General features: G+C 35.6%; 1 protein-coding gene across 2 annotated transcripts in view; it reads left to right on the top strand.

The window, feature by feature from the left end:
- RAP1B (RAP1B, member of RAS oncogene family) overlaps positions 1 to 22,842 on the top strand; it is a 45,239-nt gene extending 22,397 nt beyond the window's left edge. Inside the window, exons 2-8 of one of the 2 annotated variants that reach the window (XM_042992713.1) lie at positions 12,201 to 12,283; positions 13,339 to 13,407; positions 14,880 to 14,936; positions 16,239 to 16,379; positions 18,016 to 18,159; positions 19,083 to 19,199; positions 21,596 to 22,842. In XM_042992713.1, coding sequence (XP_042848647.1) covers positions 12,227 to 12,283; positions 13,339 to 13,407; positions 14,880 to 14,936; positions 16,239 to 16,379; positions 18,016 to 18,159; positions 19,083 to 19,169 — 555 coding nt within the window. In that variant the 5' untranslated portion in view covers positions 12,201 to 12,226 and the 3' untranslated portion in view covers positions 19,170 to 19,199; positions 21,596 to 22,842. The remainder of the gene's footprint in view (positions 1 to 12,200; positions 12,284 to 13,338; positions 13,408 to 14,879; positions 14,937 to 16,238; positions 16,380 to 18,015; positions 18,160 to 19,082; positions 19,200 to 21,595) is intronic. The other variant, XM_042992714.1, reaches the window with a different exon arrangement.
- Positions 22,843 to 23,046: the final 204 nt, after the last annotated feature.

Below are 23,046 nucleotides of genomic sequence, written 5' to 3' on the forward strand. Positions count from 1 at the left end.
CAAAAGGTAACTTGTTTGTGGTCTCTTAAGGATCTAAATAGTTCTTTTAAAAAAAAAAAAAAAGGACCTGGGGCACCTGGGTGGGTCAGTCGGTTGAGCGTCCAACTTCAGCTCAGGTCATGATCCTACGGTTCGTGAGTTCGAGCCCCTTGTCGGGCTCTGTGCTGACAGCTTGGAGCCTAAAGCCTGCTTCAGATTCTGTGTCTTCCTCTCTCTGCTCCTCCCCTGCTCACACGCTGTCTCTCTCTCAAAAATAAATAAAGATTAAAAAAAAAAAGGATCTAAGTAGTTCTTTCCTTTGTTGGAAATGAATTATTAGTCTTTAGTCATTCCTTGATTTAACAAATATTTCTAGACCAAATTGGGGACAAAATAACGAGGAACTACTCTTCATCTCGTTGATGATAGTAATGATTAACACTTAAGACTTTCATAGACCATATACGTTTAATCTGTCCACTAAGTTTGTAAAATTGATATTATTGTCTGTATTTTATAGATTAAGACAAGCCTAGAATAAGTAACTACCCTCTGGTAAGTTGCATAGGTAGTCAGTTCTAGGGCTCCCTTCTTTCCACATTCCATGTTTACCACCCTGAGTGAGAGAGAACCTCATGTCCATACCCTAATCATAAATTAGTTGAAAAGGAGATCTTAATTGCACAAAGCATGTTGGACTAGCATGCCAGAACGAAGAAGAAAATACGGAAAGCCTTTGCACCTTGCCTTGGTTGAGTACCTGGTGGTACTAATGGATTTTCCCAGCTGAGAGCAGCCTGTGAATGTGTACATTGTCCTGTATTGTTTTTAGCCCCTTTATTTTATAATAATTAAGAAGAGGGAGGGGTGCCTGGGTGGCTCAGTCAGTTAAGCGTCCAACTTCGACTCAAGTCATGATCTCATGTTTGTGAGTTCGAGCCCAGTGTCGATCTCTGTGCTGACAACTCAGAGCCTGGAGCCTGCTTTGGATTCTGTGTCTTGGCGCGCTCTCTGCCCCTCCCTGACTCGTGCTGTCTCTCTCTCAAAATTAAGTAAACATTAAAAAAATACTTTTTAAAAAAGGAAATATAACATTAAGATACTTTTAAAAGCTCTGTCTATATATAATTCTTCAAAGCCCTGGTATATGTAACAATACATTTTGGAATTGAAAGGGACCTTAGAGATCATTTAGTACAGAAGTAGAAAACTAGTACCAGAACCCAGATCTCCATACCTTAAGTAGATTTTGTTGGTTTTCACAATATTCACAACTTTCAGAATTTGAATGACTTCATCTATATAAGCATTCATTCTGCTCACACCATTTCCTAATATTAACACCTTCCTGCTTCAAGCATTTACATGCCTACCTGCCTGGTGTAAGGCATCTCTGTGTTCCGTTCTTCCTCCTTCCCTCTACCCTCATTTTACAAACAAGGATACTGTAAATTGAGAATAAAGTAGTTTATCTCAAGTTATATAACTTTTTAAATAGAGCCAAACTTCTTAAACCTTAAGATAATGTTCCTTTCTATAATTGTCCTCTTAAAAGACAGTACAAGATAGTATATAATCAAGTGCTAGAGTATTTGGTGTAGTTTGTCAGAAAGGGGAACTGATTGTGGACTGAGATAGTTCAAGAATACTTCAGAAAGTTTTCCTTGACACTACCCTCCTCAGAATTGCATTCTGAGTATTTGCTGGTCAGGAACATTCTATCCTGATCTGTGTATTATTCTTGCTACATAATGGTGGGGGGCAGTGGGCAGGAGAGGGCATCATGAATATCTTTGTGTATAAAGCAGAGAAAGGAAATCACTGAGGGGCATTTTGTACATATTGAATAATGGTACCTCATAATACCAACTACATTTAGATTGCTACAGAAATCCCATTTTCACCCATTAGCAGAGGAAGGGACATTGTAGCCATGACCTCTCCAGTGGATCCCAGACAGATCTCTGTGACTTTCCCAAATCCAAGTGTAACTCCAGCCACAAATAAATTGGCATATTACCCCACCAGAGATGTTGATTTAAAAGTAATAAACAGGAGGTGCCTGGGTGGCTCAGTCTGATAAGTGCCCAACTCTTGATTTTGGCTCAAGCTGTAATCTCACAGTTTGTGGGTTCAAGCCCCGCAAGACTCCATGATGACGATGCGGAGCCTGCTTGGGATTCTGTCTCCCTCTCTCTCCGCCCCTCCCCTGCTCGCTCGCTCTCTCTCTCTCTCTCTCTCTGTCTCTCAAAACAAATAATCACTAAAAAAAAATTTCTTTTTTTAATAAAAGTAAATAAACAATAAAGCCAAATGGTAGAAACTTATGTTGAAAACACAACTTAATCTATTCAAAGGGCTCATTGGGTACAATCTTTTAAATTAGTGAATAGTGTTTTGCAAGAAATGCAGCAAAGTCTAAGATATATCAGTCTGTTTCCTTGATCAGGAGTTGGTTGTAAGTCACACAAATTTTAAGAAATCTGTATAAGTAATTACAATTAGAAATCTTTACATGTAAATGACATACAATACCCAAAAATTACCCCCTCCAAAATTTTTATGCAAATTTTAACAAGTATTTTTTATTCAATTTACTTATTAAACCAATTTAATTTTCTTTTTTTTTTTTATTTTTTAAAATTTACATCCAAATTAGCATATAGTGCAACAATGATTTCAGGAGTAGATTCCTTAGTGTTTAATTTTCTTCATTTGTAATCTTAGATGATTAGAGAAGTAATGTGAATCATGCTTCATATTTATAATTGTGTAAGTGCCTGCTTGTTGTAGAAATTACATTTTTTTGCTGAAGAAGTATAAGTGAGAAGTGGCACTATTAACAGCACTGAATTCATTTTGCATATATACAGCATTCTTACCGGTTTAACCACCTGAATAAATTGAGGATCTGAGAGTCCCTTATTAATTTATGACTTAGCATAATAGGTGAGTTAACAGATTAAAGCTTGGTTCAAATGCAGATTAACATAAGCATATTATTTTTTTAATTAGCAATTCATAACTTCGCTTTCAACTTCCACACTTCATTTAATTTTTACAAATAAATGCCATTATTTACAAGGAATGCCACAAAATCATATGTAAATCAACCAGATCCCATTACCTGTATTAGAAACTCAAACTAGAATGTTTCACATTTGACCACTAGCACCATAATTTTTGGCATAGAGTTTGACCAAGACCTACTTCCCCATTGCTGATACATCTTCATTTATCATTTTCTTGTGGTGTTGCCTTTAACTGCTTGAAGGTTTTAAAATTTCTTCCAATGTAGATTTTTTAGATCATTATGAAATAGTTTTAATTGCACTTCCCATTTCTTCAGATGACAGTCCATGGCAATAACACCTGACAACTAGAATTTTTAATAATTTCTAATATCAAGTACCCTAATTTTACTTTGTATCTTTTTGTTTCAATCTGTATTTTCTGCTGAAGTACAAGAAGATACAACAAACCAGCCAGCTTTTCAGGATACAAACCTTTGCTCCTGGCATGCCCGTTAAAATACTTAGAACTTAACTCCTTTGCCACCCTACTTATCTTTTCTTTCTAAGTAGACTTTTTTGGCATGCTAATTAGCATAAGGATAAATATCTCTTTGACAATAGAGAGGAAAATGTTTAAAATTTCAATATTTACATTTTTAGAGTAAATATTGTCAGTATTTATGTTGATAGTTCTGTAAAGCACTTAAAACAGTATGTTTAATTTTGTAATTTTCAATAATACCTCTTAGCCCTTTTTCAGAACAAGCACAGTAGTTACTAAGGTTTAAAAATAGCATTAAAAGAATTTTAATTGGTTCTTTTAAGCTTGCCTGTTTGTTTTCTTTAAACATGCACTGTCACCATCAGTATATTATTTATCAGAAAGATACTTTTCTCTGGTAGTAGCAGTATTATAATTATTATTCATTGTGAATTGAATGACTCAACTTGGTATTTTTGAGTTTCTAATGACCACTTTTTAAAAATGCCAGTGATTATAAGGGGTGCCTGGGTGGCTCAGTTGGTTGGGCGACTGACTTTGGCTCAGGTCATGATCTCATGGTTCATAAGTTCAAGCCCCGTGTCGGGCTCTGTGCTGACAGTTTGGAATCTGGAGCCTGCTTCGGATTCTGTGTTTCCCCCTCTCTCTGCCCCTCCCATGTTCATGCTCTGTCACACTCTGTCTCTCAGTAATAAATAAACGTTTAAAAAAACTATAAAAATGCCAATGATTATCAACATTCTTAAATGATAGTAACATGGGGTAATTAAAAGACAACTCCACAACTCCTCTTTTGCCTTCAATTTTTAATTTTCATTTGCATATTTTATAAATATATTGTTTATTAGTAATTTTAAAAACTCAGGAAAGAACAAAAGTAGAAGAAAATGATCCCACCACATTATCACATACACATATCTATTTTACAAGTTCAAAAGGAATTAAAATTCATTTTACATTACCATCTCAAGATATTTCTGCTTCTAAAGTATACTGAGATTCTCCCTAGGTAGTCAAAATAACAGTCTGCAAAACTTGAGGTACATACAGTAATCTTCATTCACTTGTGTAATTAATGTTAAAGAGCAAAGATAACAACACTATTACAGAAATTTTTGTATAGTACCTTTTTTTTTTTTTTTTTTTTTTTTTTTAGTTTAGGTATGTATTTGAGAGAGGGGGGTGGAGCACGGGCCTTGGGAGAGAATCCCAAGTAGACAGTGTGCTGTTAGTGAAGATCCCGACGCACAAACTCACAAACTGAGTTGGGCTCAAACTCACAAACCCTGAGATAATGACCTGATCTGAAATCAAGAGTCAGATGCTTAACCAACTGAACCACTCAGGGGTCCCCTAAAATGTGTTGTTTTTTTTTTTTAAGTGCTTCTTAGATTTAATAGAATATAGTAGGAAGCCTTAGAGTCTGTAGCTAAAGAATTACAATATAGTTCAGTTGATCTTAAAATATTCCCAACTGTTCCACTATTCCACTACTGGTTGTAGTAACACGAGGACTGAAATAAGGACAAAAACCCGTATATGGATGGAAAACAGTTTTAGCCTGTACATTGTGTCTCTTTACCTACCTAGAAGAAACTTTCTCAAACAAAAGCTGGACTGCTATTCCCTCAACATGTTTTATTGAGTGAGTAGGTAAAAAGGTAGAGCATGGATTCTCAACTGAGGTAACTTGAGCAACAGCTCAGAGGATTGCTGCTGTTGTTTTTATTTTTTTAAGTAAGCTTCATGCCCAGCGCATAGCTCAACGTGGGGCTTGAACTCCAGACCCTGAGATGAGGACTTGAGCTGAGATCAAGAGTCAGATGCTAACAGACTGAGCCACCCAGGGACCCCTCCTCTATTATTATTTAAAAAGCTATCTTCTGTTGATTGTTACTATGTGCATGGGATCCATGACTCTTACAGAAAAGTACTACTACAGGGGCCCCTGGGTGGCTCAGTTGGTTGAGCTTCTGATTTCGGCCCAGGTCATGATCTCACGGTCTGAGTTTGAGCCCTGCGTCAGGCTCTGTGCTGACAGCTCAGAGCCTGGAGCCTGCTTCAGATTCTGTGTCTCCCTCTCTCTCTGACCCTCCCCCGTTCATGCTCTGTCTCTCTCTGCCTCAAAAATAAACATTAAAAAAAAAATATATATATATATATATATTTTTTTTTTTTTTTTTTTTTTTTAAGAAAAGTACTACTACATTTCGTTCCTTAATTTCTTAAGCACGTACTATGTGCCCCAGGCACTGTTTCAGGTTCTGGGGATATAGCAATGAATAAAACAGACAAAATTTTTTTCTGGAGTTTACATTCTTGTATCTGCCTCATAACTTTATCGTGTAGGTATTACTGCTTCCACTTTCACCGTAAAGAAAGTGAAGCTCTGAAAGTTTTCATGACTTGCCCAAGGTTGTACAAAACTAGGATTTGAAACTTAGGTGCTATGAACCACTATGCTATGCTGTCAAAATTGTCCCTTTTTGGGATTCTGTAAAAGAGAGCAGTTATTCTCGATGTCTCAAACGGTAGTTATCACAAATCCCTTAGAAATTCAGATGTAACTCTCCCCATCAGAACTGTGCATGAAATTAGAAATTCAGATTTCTCAAGTGCTTATTCTTGGGCTTCAAGTTAACAGCACTTGAACAGGAACGTTCTGCCCACAACTCAAATACACAGGTGCCAGCACCTTCTTTCCTCCTCCCCACCAAAAGCCAATGACAGACTTTACTTGCTGAGCAGAGTTGTCTTTTCTGCTAAAACTAGATGCAACCCCACAGTCATTTTCAAAACAGAAGCAGTGGCCTTTCTCAGTCACTAGCATTCACAATGAAATCCATTATTTCAATCTTAGAATCTCTAAACAATTTTTCAAAGCTGGTGTAGTGGAAAGTACCAATTTGAAATGTAGATATTAGTTCAAATCTTGGCTATCATACAGTTAGGTTTTTTGTTTTAAGGAAAAAAATATCCCTAGCATTGGTATTTATCGGGATTTAAATAAAAATATTTTAGTTGAAGGCACCTGGTGGCTCAGTCGGTTGGATGTCCAACTCTTGATTTCAGCTCAGGTCATGATCCTAGGGTCTTGAAATCCAGCCACATGTCAGCCCCGCCTACTTGGGATTCTCTCTCCCTCTCTGCCCTTTCCCCACTCATGCTCTCTCTTTCAAGATAAATTTTTTTTTAATATTTTAGTTTGGTATATATAAGAAGATATTAGTAAAAATTAATGAAAGATAATGACTTTGCTTGGTTGCATTTCCTTATAAGTGTTCCTTGTTACAAACCTTTTTGGCAAGTTAGATGTGTTTTGTCACTGTGATTTTAGATTTGAAAGTCTGTTGGCAACATCAGATTTCTCTACTTCAAAATTTGAAATGTTTTAAACTTCCTGTGACCATAGGGCTCTATAATAAAAATTCTTTTTGGTTGAATTTCTAAAATTAAAACAAATAGATAAACATTATTTATACTACCCACAAGCTGAAAATAATCCAAATGTTCATCACCTGATGAATGTGTAAAGAAAATGTCATGTATCCCTACAATGAATATAATTTTTGATCATAAGGAATAAAAGAAACAAAATACTGATGGAAGTAATAATGTGGATGAACCTGATTCTAATTCTAACAATAGGTAATACGGATAAATAAAGCAATTGGGGAATTAGGTCTCAACCTTCTCATTAAGAAATGCAATTGCCATAAATGTTTACTTTTTATAGTCAATATTTTTAATGGTAATTGTTATGTTAATTCAGTCAGCTGTGTCAGTGTTTCATTTTGGGTTTTAGTAACTATAAAGTTGTGCATCATCACTACAACTAGTGTTAGAACACTTCCATCACCCCCCAAAATTCCCTTGTGATTCTATGTAGTCAGTTCATTGCTACCTTTTGTGGAAAAACGGCAGGAATTGTGGGGTGCTCATGTTTTACTTGGAGCAGCATTATGGGACAGATTTTGAATCATTGTATTTCACTTCTTAGCAAACATGAAACATTGGTCCTTCCTATGGCTCTCCTCCTTGCATTATGTAAGTGTCTTCATCCATAAACTCCCATTTCTCATAAAACAAAGACCTTTTTGGTTTGGTTTTTCTAGCTTTTTTACTTTGTAAGGGTCTTTGAAAAATCTCAGCCATTGTAGATTTCTAAATTACTAATTTCTTGTTTTAAGTTTCCTATTCAGGTCTAAGCCCAGTTAACAGAAAGAACAGACATGCCTTTCTTTATCTCAGCTATTGGGTCTAAAACAATATATTTTACACTTTCCTGACATTAATTTTTATTTTGTTTCATATCAAGTCATTTTTATTTTGTTTACAGTTTTAAATCTTGACCCATCTACCTCTAAAAAAGACTTCTGAAATAGTGTGTTTCCTAAATAGGTTCTTGTTCTGTCAAGGCCAGTTTTTAAAATATGCTGGGTTCTTTGAATCTGGTCTTTCCTATTCTGCTTTTAACATTTTTCTTTATAAAGAGAAAATTAAGTAATTTTCTCTTACTTAAAATTACTCAAAGTTAGTGATTAAGTTGAAATCCAGAAACAAATTTCTGTCTTCTAAATCCTGAGATTTAAGAAAATCCTTAACCATAACTTCAACTAAATCTATACTCATGTTTAAATTCAGTTTCTATATAGTTCTTTTACTCCAGCAATTAAAGAGGTGAGTATAATTGTTCCTTTGGTGACAAACCCTCAAGAAAAGTATTTCAGAGGTAAGGAGAAGGAGCAAAAGGAATAGGATTGTGTGGGTAGTGTGAGTAAAGAGAACGATTCAAGAAGAGTAGGCTCTCTTAGTCATTTTATTTTGAGGCCCCAGAATACCAATTAAAGAAGTTGATTATTGAATGTTATTTTGTCTAATAATTTTTTCTGTAGTTACAGTTTCTCTTAATGTATTAATTTTGATATTTTAAACGTTGGCCATAAGTCCAATTAAGTCATTCTTGTCAGTCACAATTTTTGTCATTTGCCCATATACGTACAAGAGTCAAGATTAAGGGTGCCTGGGTGGCTCAGTCGGTCGAGCAACCGACTTCAGCTCAGGTCATGATCTCACGGTTTATGAGTTCAAGCCCTGTGTCAGGCTCTGTGATGACAGCTCAGAGCCTGGAGCCTGCTTCAGATTCTGTGTCTCCTTCTCTCTCTGCCCCTCCCCCACTCATGCTGTGTCTCTCTCTCTCTCTCTCTCTCTGTCTCCGAAATAAATAAACATAAAAAAAAAAATTAAAAGAATCAAGATTATATTGAGTTTATAAAAAACACAGAAGTTCTTCCTAGGGAAAGTTGTGGCTTTGACAACTAAGAAAGCAGTCCCTAGAGTTAAGAAAAAGGGTATCCCGTTAATTAACTGAGAAGAGGCACATTGGGAACTTTCTGGATGATGGAAGTGTTTTAAATTGTAATGAGGGCTGTGTCTGTGGTTGTGAGGGTATTAGCATATGTCAAAATTCATTTCACTGTTTAAGATCTGTTTGTTTCACTGGATAGAAATTATTCCTAAGTAAAAGTGATTTAAGAGTGCTTTAGGGGTGCCTGGGTGGCTTAGTGGGTTGAACATCAGACTTTTGGTTTCGGTTCAGGTCATGATCTCACGGTTCAGTGAGATCGAGCCCCTGTATAGCACAGAGCCTGCTTGGGATACTCTTTCCCTCTCAGCCCTTCCCCCACTCACTCTCTTTCTCTAAATAAATATTTGGAAAAAAAATTTTTTAACAAGTGTGTCTTTACAGATTCTCGGGTTCCCTGACCAAGCAGAGGTTAGGGAGGAGCTGCATAATCAACAGCCCCACAGTTATTGACCTTATAATATACTGTCACAAAATTTTGCAAGTGACCCAGGGTGACATTTGACCAATCATTCGCCTCTGCCTAAGGGGCCACTGGTTTTACTCATCTTCAACGTTTAGTGCCTGGGGCCAGCTTGAATTGGACTGGAGGCTTGCGGGGCCTGTGCCTCCATTCATTCCAAATGGAGCATTCCTTTATTCAGTGATTGGAAACAAGACAGTCCAGGACAAAACAAAACACATGACACAAAATTTTGCGCACATAGGTGAAAAGCAAGTAGCTGAAGAATTAAACTAATGGCAGAAATATTTACCAAATAGTACACCTCCAAGCCATATCCAAAAGGCTTAATTGCATTCTACAAAGACCTGCTTGGTACAAATGCTAGGATAACAAAATAAATTTGGCAGTGTGAGCTCAAGGAGCCAGTTGGAGTTCCCATCATTGTTGAGACTGATCCATCTGATGGCAAATTCATAGAACAAACAAATTGGTCGGACACAAGCATCCCATTCAGTACATTTGTTTGTCTAAGGGCATCATGTGGAATGATGCTAAATGAGGGTCTGAGGTCACATATCAAAGAGTGGAAGGCACCATTCAATATCTGAAACAAAAAGCACAAAGCTGCAGTTATTGGTTACTTAAGGGAAAGATATCCTGGTCAGACACCTCCCCTCAGCAGACCAGACTTCTAATCTTACAGGGTTTGAAGGAATCTCAAGAGTTCAAACATTGACAAACTTTCAAAGGCAGGAGTGAATTAATGTCAACTGTAGAAACACTGTCACTCAAGGCAGTTGCTTGGCATTTTGGTGTATGTTCATCGAAGTGAGTTGTTTTTTTAAGTAATAGATAAACCATGATGAAGTTATCAGAAATTGGCACAGCCCAGCTACATGAAGGATATAAGAATGCAGAGAGATGAGTCTAGTTTTCTTGATGTTAAAATATTTGGTTTACTGTTACTGAAGTATTTGGGATGTTTAGGAAATTCTTATCCCCAAAATTACCATATTTTCTCTAGTTGGATTCAGAAGCACAAATTTGGAAACATCTTTCATAGAACCTTAGGTTTTTAAAACAGTATTTCTCAAATTGGTCATTATAGATCCTGTGTGGTTGAGTAATGTCAGCATGGGACTGGTAATAGAATTGTCACCTGAGTAATCCTGTTTTTAAATGATTTTTTACATTAAAAAATAAATTTGCAAGAGTAATTTGTCCTAAATTTGTATGGATACTACTGTGTGAAATATTCTTAAAGCTAAAAGTAGATCCAGCTTTTATTTTATATCCCCTTTTCTAAAATTATAATCTGGTAAGAATCATCCAGGTCACAAAAGTCAAGGAGACAATGTTCAAGAACTGGGGTAAAAGTCCATGGAAATGATGGATTCAATCAGTGTAGAAATAAACATAGGAACTAGTTAAGTGGAGAAGTTAGCTAATTTAGTTGGTTGGTTTGGGCGATTTTCCTCCCATTCAGGAGAAGAGAAAATATGCTAGATAGTCTACATATTTAAAGTCAGAAATGGAGAAAGTTTTGAAAGGAAGCCATGGCAATAGATACTGTGTCCTAAGGAGAAATAAAAGAGTGGCATAAAAAGGTAAAACAAATGATATCTTTTCTAAGACTGTAGAAAGTCTTAGAAAAGGAAAGAATATATAAAGAGATTTAACACAAATGTGCCTAAATTGAGTCCCTTCTTGATTGACCGACTTTTAGAAGTAAGGGGCTGATGGTAATGGCTAGTTCACAGAAGCATGTTCATTCATTGAAGCAATTGGTTATTGGTAGATTAAATGTGTTTAAACCAGTTCTAGTAGTTACTTGTTAATTATAACTATAGAACTATCATTTCTTGATTAAGAAGATTTAAAACTTATTCTGGTGGCTACTTTATATAATGGCCACTGACCAATTACTGTTTTCTAGGAATGTAGGAGTTTTGTATTCTTACATTATTTTCCTAGCCTGGAAACTTTTAGGATCTTCTTTCTCTATCCTTAGTATACTGAAATTTTAGTTGTTTCTTTTTGGTTTGGTTTTGATTTCCACTAATTCATCATCCTGAACATGCCATAGTTTTTCAGTCTGGGCACTCATATTCTTTAGTTCTGCCTCTGATTCCTGACCATTGTCAGGCTCCTTGTACCTTCCCCCATTTCAGGAATAGATATTTGGTCTGCTTTCTCTGCTAACTCATTTACCATTCATGTATCCCAGGGGTTGGCCAGTTTTTTCTGTAAATGCCAGATAGTAAATATTTTAGGCTTTGTGGACCAGATGGCCTATGTTGTAACTACTTAACTCTGTCACTAAAGCAAGATAGCAACTACAGACAATACACAGATGAATGGACATGACTAAATTTCAATAACTTTATGTACAAAAACAGGTGATAGACTGGATTTGTTTGCAGACCTGTGCTGTAGTCTGTTCATCTTTATTGGAATATTGCTCAGTGAGGGCAGGAATTTGTTGTTGTTCATTGGATATATCCCTGTACTTAGTAGGCACTCTACTTGGGTCTCAAGGTTACAGATGGTTCAGGAAAGGGAGTTAAACATGCCTGTCACTGCCATCTTGTAACCAGTAAAATATCCCTTCATGCTGTTTTTCAGCACCCCCCCCCTTTTTCTACTTAATATAGAGCAAATATTCTGTATAAATTTAGGATAGGGTTGCAAGTTGTAATTTTGTGGCTTCTTTCTACCTCTGATGTTGCATAAAGAGCCCTACCAACAGCATCCTTTAGTAAGTCTGTTTATGGAACGTGCCACACTAGTATGGTAGAGTAATCATTTTTAAGTTACTTGGTTGAATATCTAATTTATAAAAGAAGCACATGAATACAAAGACATTACTTAAGAATTTTTTTTTTTCATTACAAGGTACTAGCTTTTGACAAGCGTGCACCATGCGTGAGTATAAGCTAGTTGTTCTTGGCTCAGGAGGCGTTGGAAAATCTGCTCTGGTAAGTCATTCTCTCTGTACTTAAGCTAATTCACTCCAACACATGTTCTTTTTCTGTTGAGTTTTAGGTTTTGATTATCATTTATTTTGTCTTCATTTATTTTTAAGGTGAAATCTCAGTGATTTTAGAAGCAATATAATATTTTTTTTCCTGTAATTTTAGTCAGCTTTTACTTGTATCTGGGTAGATCATATTCTCTCTGGTGTATTAGTTCCAGACCAACATGAGATAAGCAGAATACAATCTGGGCTAAGCACAGAACACATAAATGTGTGTCCATCTGTATTCTGAGCCAGATAGGAATGAATTTTGGTCTTTCTCACTGTGACTTGGCTTATAACATACATTTTATGCTAAAAAATATTAAAGCTTATAAAAAACCTTTTTCAAATATTTCCTGTGACTGTCCAGTTTTCACATTATTTTAGCAGCCATGCTTTCCATTTCAAGAATAGTATAGTAAGAAAAAAGAAAACTTGACAGTAGTGGCTGGGGAAGGGGAGAAACTCAGGCTAAATAACTTGAGTACATCTAGTTCAGTTCAACAAAACCCCACGATAAGACAGATTGACCATCTAACTCAGCCACTTACATTGGCCACCATGCACAGAACTTGATGTATTTAGATCAAACTGCAAAGTATGTACCGTGGGACCTGAGCTGTTCTTTCACTTGTAAATGTATCCAAAGTGATGGGCGGTGTCTTGAGGGTGTATGTACTTGTGTACACAAAATAATTAGCCTCTTTCTAATTCAAATTCAAGTTTAAGCCTTGAGTTTGTTTGAAATAGAAGACATTAAAAATTTTTTTAAATATGTGAGCTCTAAAGTTAGAATTACCTAATAAGGAGCATACTGGTTACTAATGTTTTTTAAAAAAAGCTTTCTAAGGTAATTTTCTCACCTAATGCATACTTTAAATATAGTGGTGGTTTTGTTTTCATCAATGGCATAACTGCCTATATGAAATCAATAGTTTAATAGTTTAAAGCATACAGATTTGGATTTGTAGTTTTCTTTAAGAAGTATAATGGTGTGCTATTTATTTTTTTCAGACTGTACAGTTTGTTCAAGGAATTTTTGTTGAAAAATATGATCCTACGATAGAAGATTCTTATAGAAAGGTACATGTTACCCTAGAAAGCCTTTTGCTTTAGACTTTACTATAAATATAAATGAATATTTTTAGCTTTGTAAGTGTTGAATATTGTTTACAAAGTAGGATGAAGAAGCTGAGTTAATCTATAAAATTAGTAGGAAAAGTTCACACTTGATTATATCCTGACATTGCATCCTTACCAGTTAATGAGAATCTTAAAACACTTGTTCTCTTTCTATCTCTCTCTCAGAGAATTTTAAGTTTACAATTAAAGTTTACAATTAAAATTATAATTTGACACACAAACTTCAGAACGAGGCCATCTCAAGTGATAGTTCCACATCCCCTCACCCTTCCCCCAAAGACTGAATACTCTCAGGTTCCTTTCTTTTTAAACTAGAGATGGAAATACAGAAGTCTCCCCTAACCTTTTTACTTATAACTCTTTGAGAAAGTGCTACTGCTGCTGTTAGTGTCCACTAACACAACATGTGACAATAAAACTTAATATGAAGACGTTTTTAATTAGTCGGGAGAGAGTTCTCTCTTATGTAATAGCCAGCTTGTCCTCTGCTGCTGTGTAGATACTGTTTTACTTCTTATCCTAGGAAATGTTAGGTGGAAAGAGGTCACAGGGGGGATATATAACTTATTTGATACATGTCTTCTTCTTTGCTACCAGAAATGTTCCAGTGCAGCGAAGGGGATGTAGTTATCTAGAGAAGTGAAGGTATATCTAAGTAAAGTATGGCAGTGATGAGATAGAATGACTTCTGATCTTATTTGGAACTACTACTGGTTTAAATTATTTTTTGAGCTATTTTGGAATCCTTTCCTCCCCAGAATTAAGTTCTGAGTGATTCGTATTGAACTTGGATCTTGTAGGTTTCTTTGAGTTGAGAACACATGGTTTTAGGGGCATCTGGATGGTTCAGTCTGTTGAGCGTCTGACTCTTGATTCTGGCTCAGGTCATAATCCCAGGGTCGTGGGATCGAGACCCACATCAGGCTCCACACTGAGCATGGAGCCTACTTAAGATTGTCTCTCTCTCTCTGCCCTTCTCCCCTACTCGTGTGCTCTGTGTCTCTGTAAAATAAAACATTGAAAAAAACAAACAACATGTCGTTTTGCACCTTACACAGTTTTGGGATTGAGACCCACATCAGGCTCCACACTGAGCATGGAGCCTGCTTAAGATTCTCTCTCTCCCTCGGCCCTTCTCCCCTACTTGTGTGCTCTGTGTCTCTGTAAAATAAAAAATTTAAAAAAAAAAAAAAAAGCATGTCGTTTTTGCACCTTACACAATTGGGGGGTGGGGGTAGGGTCAGTGGACCTTAATTATCTAGCTGTTTTTTTCTCCTGTTTTATTCAGGTATTGCTTGAGATTAGTTGTAAAGTAGCAATCTCTATTTTAAATGTCATATTGGCTTTTGTATATAATGAGGTATTCTTTCATATCTTATAAAAATGAGGATGTATTTTGCTTTTTCCCCCAGCAAGTTGAAGTAGATGCACAACAGTGTATGCTTGAAATCTTGGATACTGCAGGAACGGTATGTAAAACAAGTACCAAAGTATATGTACAACTTGTGTAATATAGACCTTGTAAATACTAGTACTCTATAGACAAATACTAGTTAAGCTTATTTAAAAGTTTACTACTTGCCTTAAATCTTAAAGCTGTTTTGTTCTCTTGGATTCTGTTTTTTATGCGTGTGCTTTGTAATTGCAGCGGGTCATTTATTGAAGAAAAGTAGAAAATTTGTTTGAAAATTTTCAGCCTCACTAGTACTTTTAAAACAAGTTAAGCTGTGGGGCGCCTGGGTGGCTTAGTGGGTTGGGCGGCCAACTATAGCTCAGGTCATGATCTTGCAGTCTGTGAGTTCGAGCCCCACGTCAGGCTCTGTCCTGAGCACTCAGATCCTGGAGCCTGCTTCTGATTCTGTGTCTCTCTCTCTGCCCCTTCCCTGCTTGCTCTCAGTCTCTCTCTCTCTCTCTCTCTCTCTGTCAAAAATAATAAACAATAAAAAAAATTTAAAAAAAAAAAACAAAAAAAAAAAAACAAGTTAAGCTGTATTACCATATTTTAATTAATGTGGAAAATACTTTGGTAAACATTTATTTCTCAGTGGCTCTGTGAAATATCTTGAGCAGTATCTTTTCTCTTTCAAAGTATTTACAGACCAACTTAGATTTGTTGGTATCTGAAGGTGAAGGGAAGATTTATTCTGGGTATATGGTATTCATTCATCTAATGTTTGAGTACCGGAAATGTGGCATGGGCTGTGTTCTTACTTGCAAAGGCTCTCAGTCTAGTGAAGGAGGAAAAATGTGGGGAAATGGCAAGATAAGGTAGGTAAGCATGCTGGTGGTCCCCTTAGAGCTATAGTAAACTAGCTAGTAAATGAGCTGTGAGTAACTTGGGGATTGTTTCCGTACCCTACATATTATATGTTAAAAAACTGCCTTTTGGGGGGCCAGGGTGGCTCATTTAGTTAAGCGTCTGACTTCAGCTCAAGTCATGATCTCACGGTTCATGAGTTCAAGCCCCGTGTCGGGCTCTGTGCTGACAGCTCAGAGCCTGGAGCCTCCTTCGGATTCTTGTGGAGAAAGGATATTTCTTCCCCACTTAAGTATATTTATTGCACATAAATCTGCTTTGGTTGTTTTATTGTTAAGTAAAAATTTCATGAAATACCAGTTTTCAAATAGCATCTTGCCATGGACTATAATTTTAAGTAATGTTACATAATACTACTATATTCTTCATCAAGCACTAATTATAGACGTTTAAAATTATCAAATTAACTGTAAGAACTTTATTGTTTTTTAATGATCCTTTGTTTCTGCTATAGGAACAATTTACCGCAATGAGGGATTTATACATGAAAAACGGACAAGGCTTTGCATTAGTTTATTCCATCACAGCACAGTCCACATTTAATGATTTACAAGATCTGAGAGAGCAAATTCTTCGAGTTAAAGACACTGATGATGTAAGCTGATTTCCTAATGAATATATTTTATTTCAAACCCTTATTGTAGTGATACCCAGTTTAAGAATTTGAATTTAAATCCAATTTAAAGTTAATGTGGTTGGTGGGGGGTTGGGGGACTTGTTTCTCGAAAGCTTTTTTCCTTAAAAGGCAGAAATACATCTTTAACACTCATAATATTTTCAAATATATATAACGTGGAAAGTAAGAAATCCCCTCCTCCCTTCTTAACCTGTGTAAAATAAATTTTATCCCCTTCCTATCTTTAAATCATGCATTTGGTGGGAAGGAAGGAAAGATGTGGGTGGCAAATGTTACTAATAGATGTTCTATACATTTCTGGTAGACTTAAGAGCCTTTCTAACAAGAATCAGAACTACGTATGAACACACCTCAACTGATAGAAAAGGAGCATAATAATATTTTTTAGAAGGAAGCCAACAAATGCATTAGATTCTAACATTAACCTGCGTACCTCTTCACAGTGCACCATAATGGAGTTTAATCCCTGTAGGAAACTTTAAAAGGATTACTTAACTTCCTCATCATACTATAGATAGCAGTTCTCAGAATTGATCTTGCATCAGAACCAGCTATATGCCTGGTTAAAACATTGCCAACTCTGACTCCCAGAATTTCTGACTCAGTAGGTCTAGGATTAGGGCTCAAGAATTTCCATTTCTAACAGGTTTCCAGATGGTGTTGATGCTGCTGGTCTGGGTATCACACTTTTAAGAACCACTGTATTATATACATAACTTAATTATAAGCAAATATTGTGAGAGTTCAGAAGCATCTGTGGGAAATGTTCCCATTTCCTCGACTTCTAAAACAGGAGAACTTTCGGGAATTATTACATCTTTACAGCTCAGTGAACATTTCACAATTAGTCCGTTTTCTGCTATTTCTGATAATTAGTGTTCTATCAGTTACGTTAAATTAAATAAGTATGAATATAAAATTTTATATCTGTTCCTAAAAGCCAAAATTCTTGATATTCTAATTTGGATTTTTTTCCCAAAAATTCTCTAGAAAACCAATCTCTAAATGATTAATAGGAATTTTACAGAGTAAGTATTATTTATCTCTATAGTGTCCTTTTAAAGTTACAGACATCACATGATTAAGGTTGTCTAAATTTTTAGTAAAAACTAAAACTTTTAGGAGCTTTCCAAATTTCTCCTTTTTGTATTATTAAATTAAGAATGATTATTTGATAAATGCATGTCGGTAAACCAAAAAACTTGTAATTGATTCACATCCCTTAGAAAAACATTTAAAACTTTTGGAATATATTAACATTTCATAGTAATACCCTTTTGTACTTTTTAAAAATATTTTGTGTTTTGCTTACTATATTTAGTTATAAGTCCATTGGGACATAATTTTAAAGTTTTTTTTCCTCTTTTATAAGTACATCATAGCTTGTTTTCTAAAAATTTCACATGAAAGGTTCTGAACAGAGTTAAGGTTTTCATATTTGATTATAAATTTTATTACATATTGTTTAATTTAGTATTTTTCTTGGGCATAAAAAGTAATCCTTAGGGTTGACTCTTAGAATTCTTTGGATTTGAATGTATAGAGCATATTCACTTACTTTTTTTACCCTCACAATTTTGTTTTGTATTTTTAGGTTCCAATGATTCTGGTTGGTAATAAGTGTGACTTGGAAGATGAAAGAGTTGTAGGAAAGGAACAAGGTCAAAATCTAGCAAGACAATGGAACAATTGTGCATTCTTAGAATCCTCCGCAAAATCAAAAATAAATGTTAATGAGGTATGGTGACATACTTTAAAAAAAACTCTTGATTTGGAATTCAGGATTTAAAATTAATGAAAAATATGTGTGCTGTGTGTTAACACAGCTCCAAGTTAATGCTTACTCCGGGTGCTTGTTGATCTTCTAACCAAAAATCTTATGTTAAATATATACATGTTAATAAGTAGCACAGCTATCTATTATAGCCTCTTTATTAAATGCTGGAATTTACCATGAAAAAAAGAAAGACTGGACAAAAAAAGACAGGGGTGGGAAAGACAGGATGAAGAGTTCAGGTGTGTGTGTGTATAAAGGATGTTTTGTAAAAGATGGACACAAATTGGGGCACCTGGGTGGCTCAGTTGGTTAAGCGTCCAACTCTTGATTTCCATTTAGGTCATGATCTCACAGTTGGTGAGTTCAAGCCCCGCATTGGGCTCCACACTGACAGCATGGAGCCTGCTTGGGATTCTGTCTCTCCCTCTCTCTGCTCCTCCCCTGCTTGCTCTCTGTCTCTCAAAATAAATAAAAATAAACTTTAAAAGAAAAAAAAGATGGAGACAAATTCAAGAAGGCATGCACGGTTCTTGCTTTGAAGGGGCTTAAGTAATATTATAGGATAAAGATACATAGAAAGATTTAAAGAGTAAAAGTTTGTTTTCTTTGAATGGTGTTAAATGTTCTAATGAACTACAATAAGATCTCTGCTGCTTCTTAAGTCAGTGTTTGTTTTAAGGAGAATAATTTTAGCACCCCTAAAAAATAAATAAGAAAATTTAGCAGTTACAGAAATACCTGGTTTTACTTATTCCTTAACTGAACATAATACTTGTTGGAGTTCATATATATATCCATGGAAAGTTCAGTCTTTCATTTCACTTTTTCTTTTTTGGGTTTTTTTCTCCTATAAATTAAAAAAAAAAAAAATACTGTGTTTGCAGATCTTTTATGACCTAGTGCGGCAAATTAACAGAAAAACTCCAGTGCCTGGGAAGACCCGCAAAAAGTCAACATGTCAGCTGCTTTAATATATTAAATGCATTGTAGCTCTGAGCCAGGTATGTTAATTTATCTTTTTCCCTAACCTTTAACTTCAGCTTCATTAAGGGCACTCTATGAAGAAAACGAGTATAGAATGTTTTGTTGTTCTAAAAAAAAAAGATGATTACTTCCTTTTTAAGATATCCATAAGTTAGTATGATATCCCAGTAATTATTTCCTAAATTATATATCATCAAAAGTAGGGTATTTCATGTAACTGAATATTGTAGGTAAGTTCATCCAATGTATACTTATGCCCCACTGGGACATTGGTTTGTGCTGAGGGTATTGTGGTGAGCAAAACCAACCTTCTTTCCTATCTATAGCCTTAAGCTAAGTCAGGTCTAGTGGAAGAATTAGACAAACAGTTGCAAAATATGATAAATGCAGGATAGTGTAAGTCCAGCATCGGATTGATAGTAAAAACTCCTGGCACTCAGTATTGTCCACATATTAATTGAATTCTCACAACAGTCCTCTGAGGCAGGAGCTGTTATTCTCATATAACAGATGAGAGAATTAAAGCACAAAAAGATTATTTCTTGTTCATGCCCTACAGTTAGTAAATAGCAGAGCCAGAATTTGAATCCAGTGATCTGAGTTCATGGCTCAGAATTTAAACAATGAACTAGCTCTCAAGCCCATGCTTAGTCACTATGCTGTTATAGGTCCTATAGGAGCATATATACCTGGGGCACCAAATTAGTCAAATATAAACTGCAGATTCAGGGAAAGTCCATCAGCAAGAGACATTGATAGCCAAAGAGTTCCCAGGCATAGAAAACCACAGAAACAACTCAAAAGATGAGACGACGAAGGAAAACTGAACATGCAACGTTTTTATATAGTTTTTTAAAACAGTTATATTAAATGAGTTAATATCAGAGCACCTGGGTGACTCAGTCAGTTAAGCACCCGACTTTGGTTCAAGTCATGATCTTGTAGTTCGTGAGATCAAGCCCCGCGTCGGGCTTTGTGCTGACAGCTCAGAGCCTGGAGCTTGCTTCAGATTCTGTGTGTGTGTGTCTGCCCCTCCCCTACTTGTGCTCTGTCTCTCTCTCAAAAATAAACGTTAAAAAAAATTTTTTTTTAATTTTTTTTAAATGAGTTAATACTTGTAAATCACTTAGATCATTACCTGGTACTTGGTAAACCCTCAACTATCATCTGCTGCTCTTTGCCAATGAGAATGGTTTCTTGCCCCCTTATCATTAAAACTATATTTTACTGTACTTATCCTTGAGAACTTTTAGTATTTGTGGCTCTGCTACTTCCTGTGTTAAAATGGCCCTCTACTATAGCACTTCTGATTCTGCCTCTTAGAGTTTCTGTCCCTACTCTGCATTTAAAGCTTTCGTTTAGATAAGTGCTCTCATTCCTGACATCCTCTCACTCCTGACCACATGCCCATTCTTGGCACACATGTGCGTGAGCTCACACACTCCCATCTGTGCTATTCAATTTGCTAGATTCAGTCTGCTAGGATTTAGAAAAGTTACCAAACTCGTTCAGACTAAATGAGGACTTAAAGTTCAAGGCATTTATAAAAATTGCTTCAACAGCCATATCTATATTAACAGCATTTCTGGAACTTGCAGCAAGTCTGAACCCCAGAGAAACAGTAAAAAAAGAAAACTTTTTCGTAGTCAGGAATGTATACAGAAAATCATCCAAAGAAAATAAATATTTGGCAGAAAGAGTTCTGATTTTACTTCTTTTACATCACTCACAAACTTTTTAAGTTTAATTACATATGATTTTAGCGTAATACCAGCTTTTTCTGACATCCATCTTAAGTTGATCTCATTTGTTTAAATATGGAATTAGAACATTGATAACTGTCAACTGTTAAGAGCCATCATGAAATAAATTCTGTTTTGTCTGCTTCTCTGAACTAGCTCTGTAGCCACTCTTCCTGGAAGAGTATGGAAGAAAGGTCTTGGTTTTCTGGTATTAGAAACGCTGGTTAGATGTGCATTCTATACTTCTGTAATTCTAGGATTGGAAACATTCATTTTGTTAATGTCGCTCTGTTTTTTAATCCTAATTCTAATAAAGTTGACCTGACCTAAAGTTTTAATGTGGTGTTTTTTATTATTCTGCTTTTAGTCTTTGGAAGGGTAATACACAGAAATTTGCACTAAGGTACATTCCCTTTTTGTATCTAAAACTTTCATTTGACTGACTTTCAGGAGGGCAGCAGAATAGATGAAGTCATTCCAAAAAGATGAAAATGTCTCCCCATGCTTTGCTTTGCTATGAGTTGTGTGTACATCGTCACGAATGTAATGACAAGGGCCTGTATTCTCTTCATTTTCTAACACTTTAACACTGTTGTTTTAATGTGTTCCTTTGGATCTTGAGTGTGCTGTTTTCAACCCATGTTTTCAGTGTAATTTTTTCGTTTTGACAGGTCTGAAGAACTGTTGCCCAATTCAACAGTGCCAGCATTCCAACTTTGTTAAACCTACCAACATCTTAAATGGACTTTCTGTGGTGGTACCCTTTAAGAGGCGGATGAAAGCTACTACATCAGTTTGCACATTCTAATCACTTTCCAGTATCACAAGAGAGATTTTTACTTATATAATAGTCCTAGAGTATGCAGCTGGTAAAACCAGAGGCTACAATCCAGTATTACTGCTAAGAGACATTTTTCATCCACCAATGTTGTACATGTATGAAAATGGTGTACTGTATACTTTAACATGCCCCATACTTTGTATTGGAGAGTACAATAATGTAAATCCTAAAAGCACCACTATTTTAGCATAATAAAAGAAAGTCCAAAGAGCTCCTATATAGACTACTCCAGATAACTTCGCTTCTTTGATACTTGTAGCTTATTGTAATTTTTTTTAAGAAATTCAAGGTCATTATCATTGTATTGTACAAATAAGTGCTTTGATTAACACAGCTATATAGTTTTTTTAATTTTTAAAAAAACCTGTGGAGACAGTGATCTTGTCTTTAAAATATGATAGTCCTTTCAGTATAATGTCTTAGATTAAAGACGTTGCCTTTAATATCTGTTGGGAAGGAAATGTCCAGACTTTTCAAATCTTTTATTATATGTTTCCTTTTTTGTTTACATAGGGAACAATGTTTATAGTTGTGTGTACAGTGGGGGTCTACAACAAGAAGTGTATATTTTCAAACAATTTTTTAATGATTTAACAATTTTTGTAAATCATTTTCAGGCTTCTGCAGCTGTAGATTCTCACTGTGAATCCCTTGCTTGCTCATGCATAAGTGTATTTGCAATACCAAATATACAGGTTTAGTATTTTTGCCTGTTAGTGATTGTTTCACATGTGTAACGTTTTGGTTGAGATGTTAAATGGTGGACGAGTACTGTGGATGTGAATGTGGGAAGTAATTTTAATCATGTGTAATTGGTCACAAGGCCTAAGTTGCAGTAACTATTGCTGTTTTATTTAACAATGCCTTGTTGCTTTGTATGCATTAACGTTTGGGTGTAAAGATTGTGTGTCTATCCAACAGGGAGCCACAGTATTTAAATTGACCAACCTAATGTTACAACGACTTTGAGGTGGCCAAATGTAAACTAAAAGCCTTAATTAAAGTGGTGCAATTTTGTATAACTTAGCATCAGTAGTTCAATAAATTTGGATTGCCATGCAAGGGCTTGCATTATAATTACTTGCCACTTGACTGTGTTTTGTGTAATGTTTAACAGTGCTAGTAAATAAATATGGGTTTAACTTTTTAAATGTAATAGGTGCATTTTACATAGTGTGATTTCATAATTTAAGATTTGGACAAGCCAGATTCATTCATTAATTATAGAAATGGTGAGTGAAAGATGTCAGATTTTTTTCCCTAGTATTGTTTGAATAGCCA

This window comes from Panthera tigris, chromosome B4 (assembly GCF_018350195.1).
Source record: "Panthera tigris isolate Pti1 chromosome B4, P.tigris_Pti1_mat1.1, whole genome shotgun sequence".
NCBI lineage: Eukaryota > Metazoa > Chordata > Mammalia > Carnivora > Felidae > Panthera > Panthera tigris.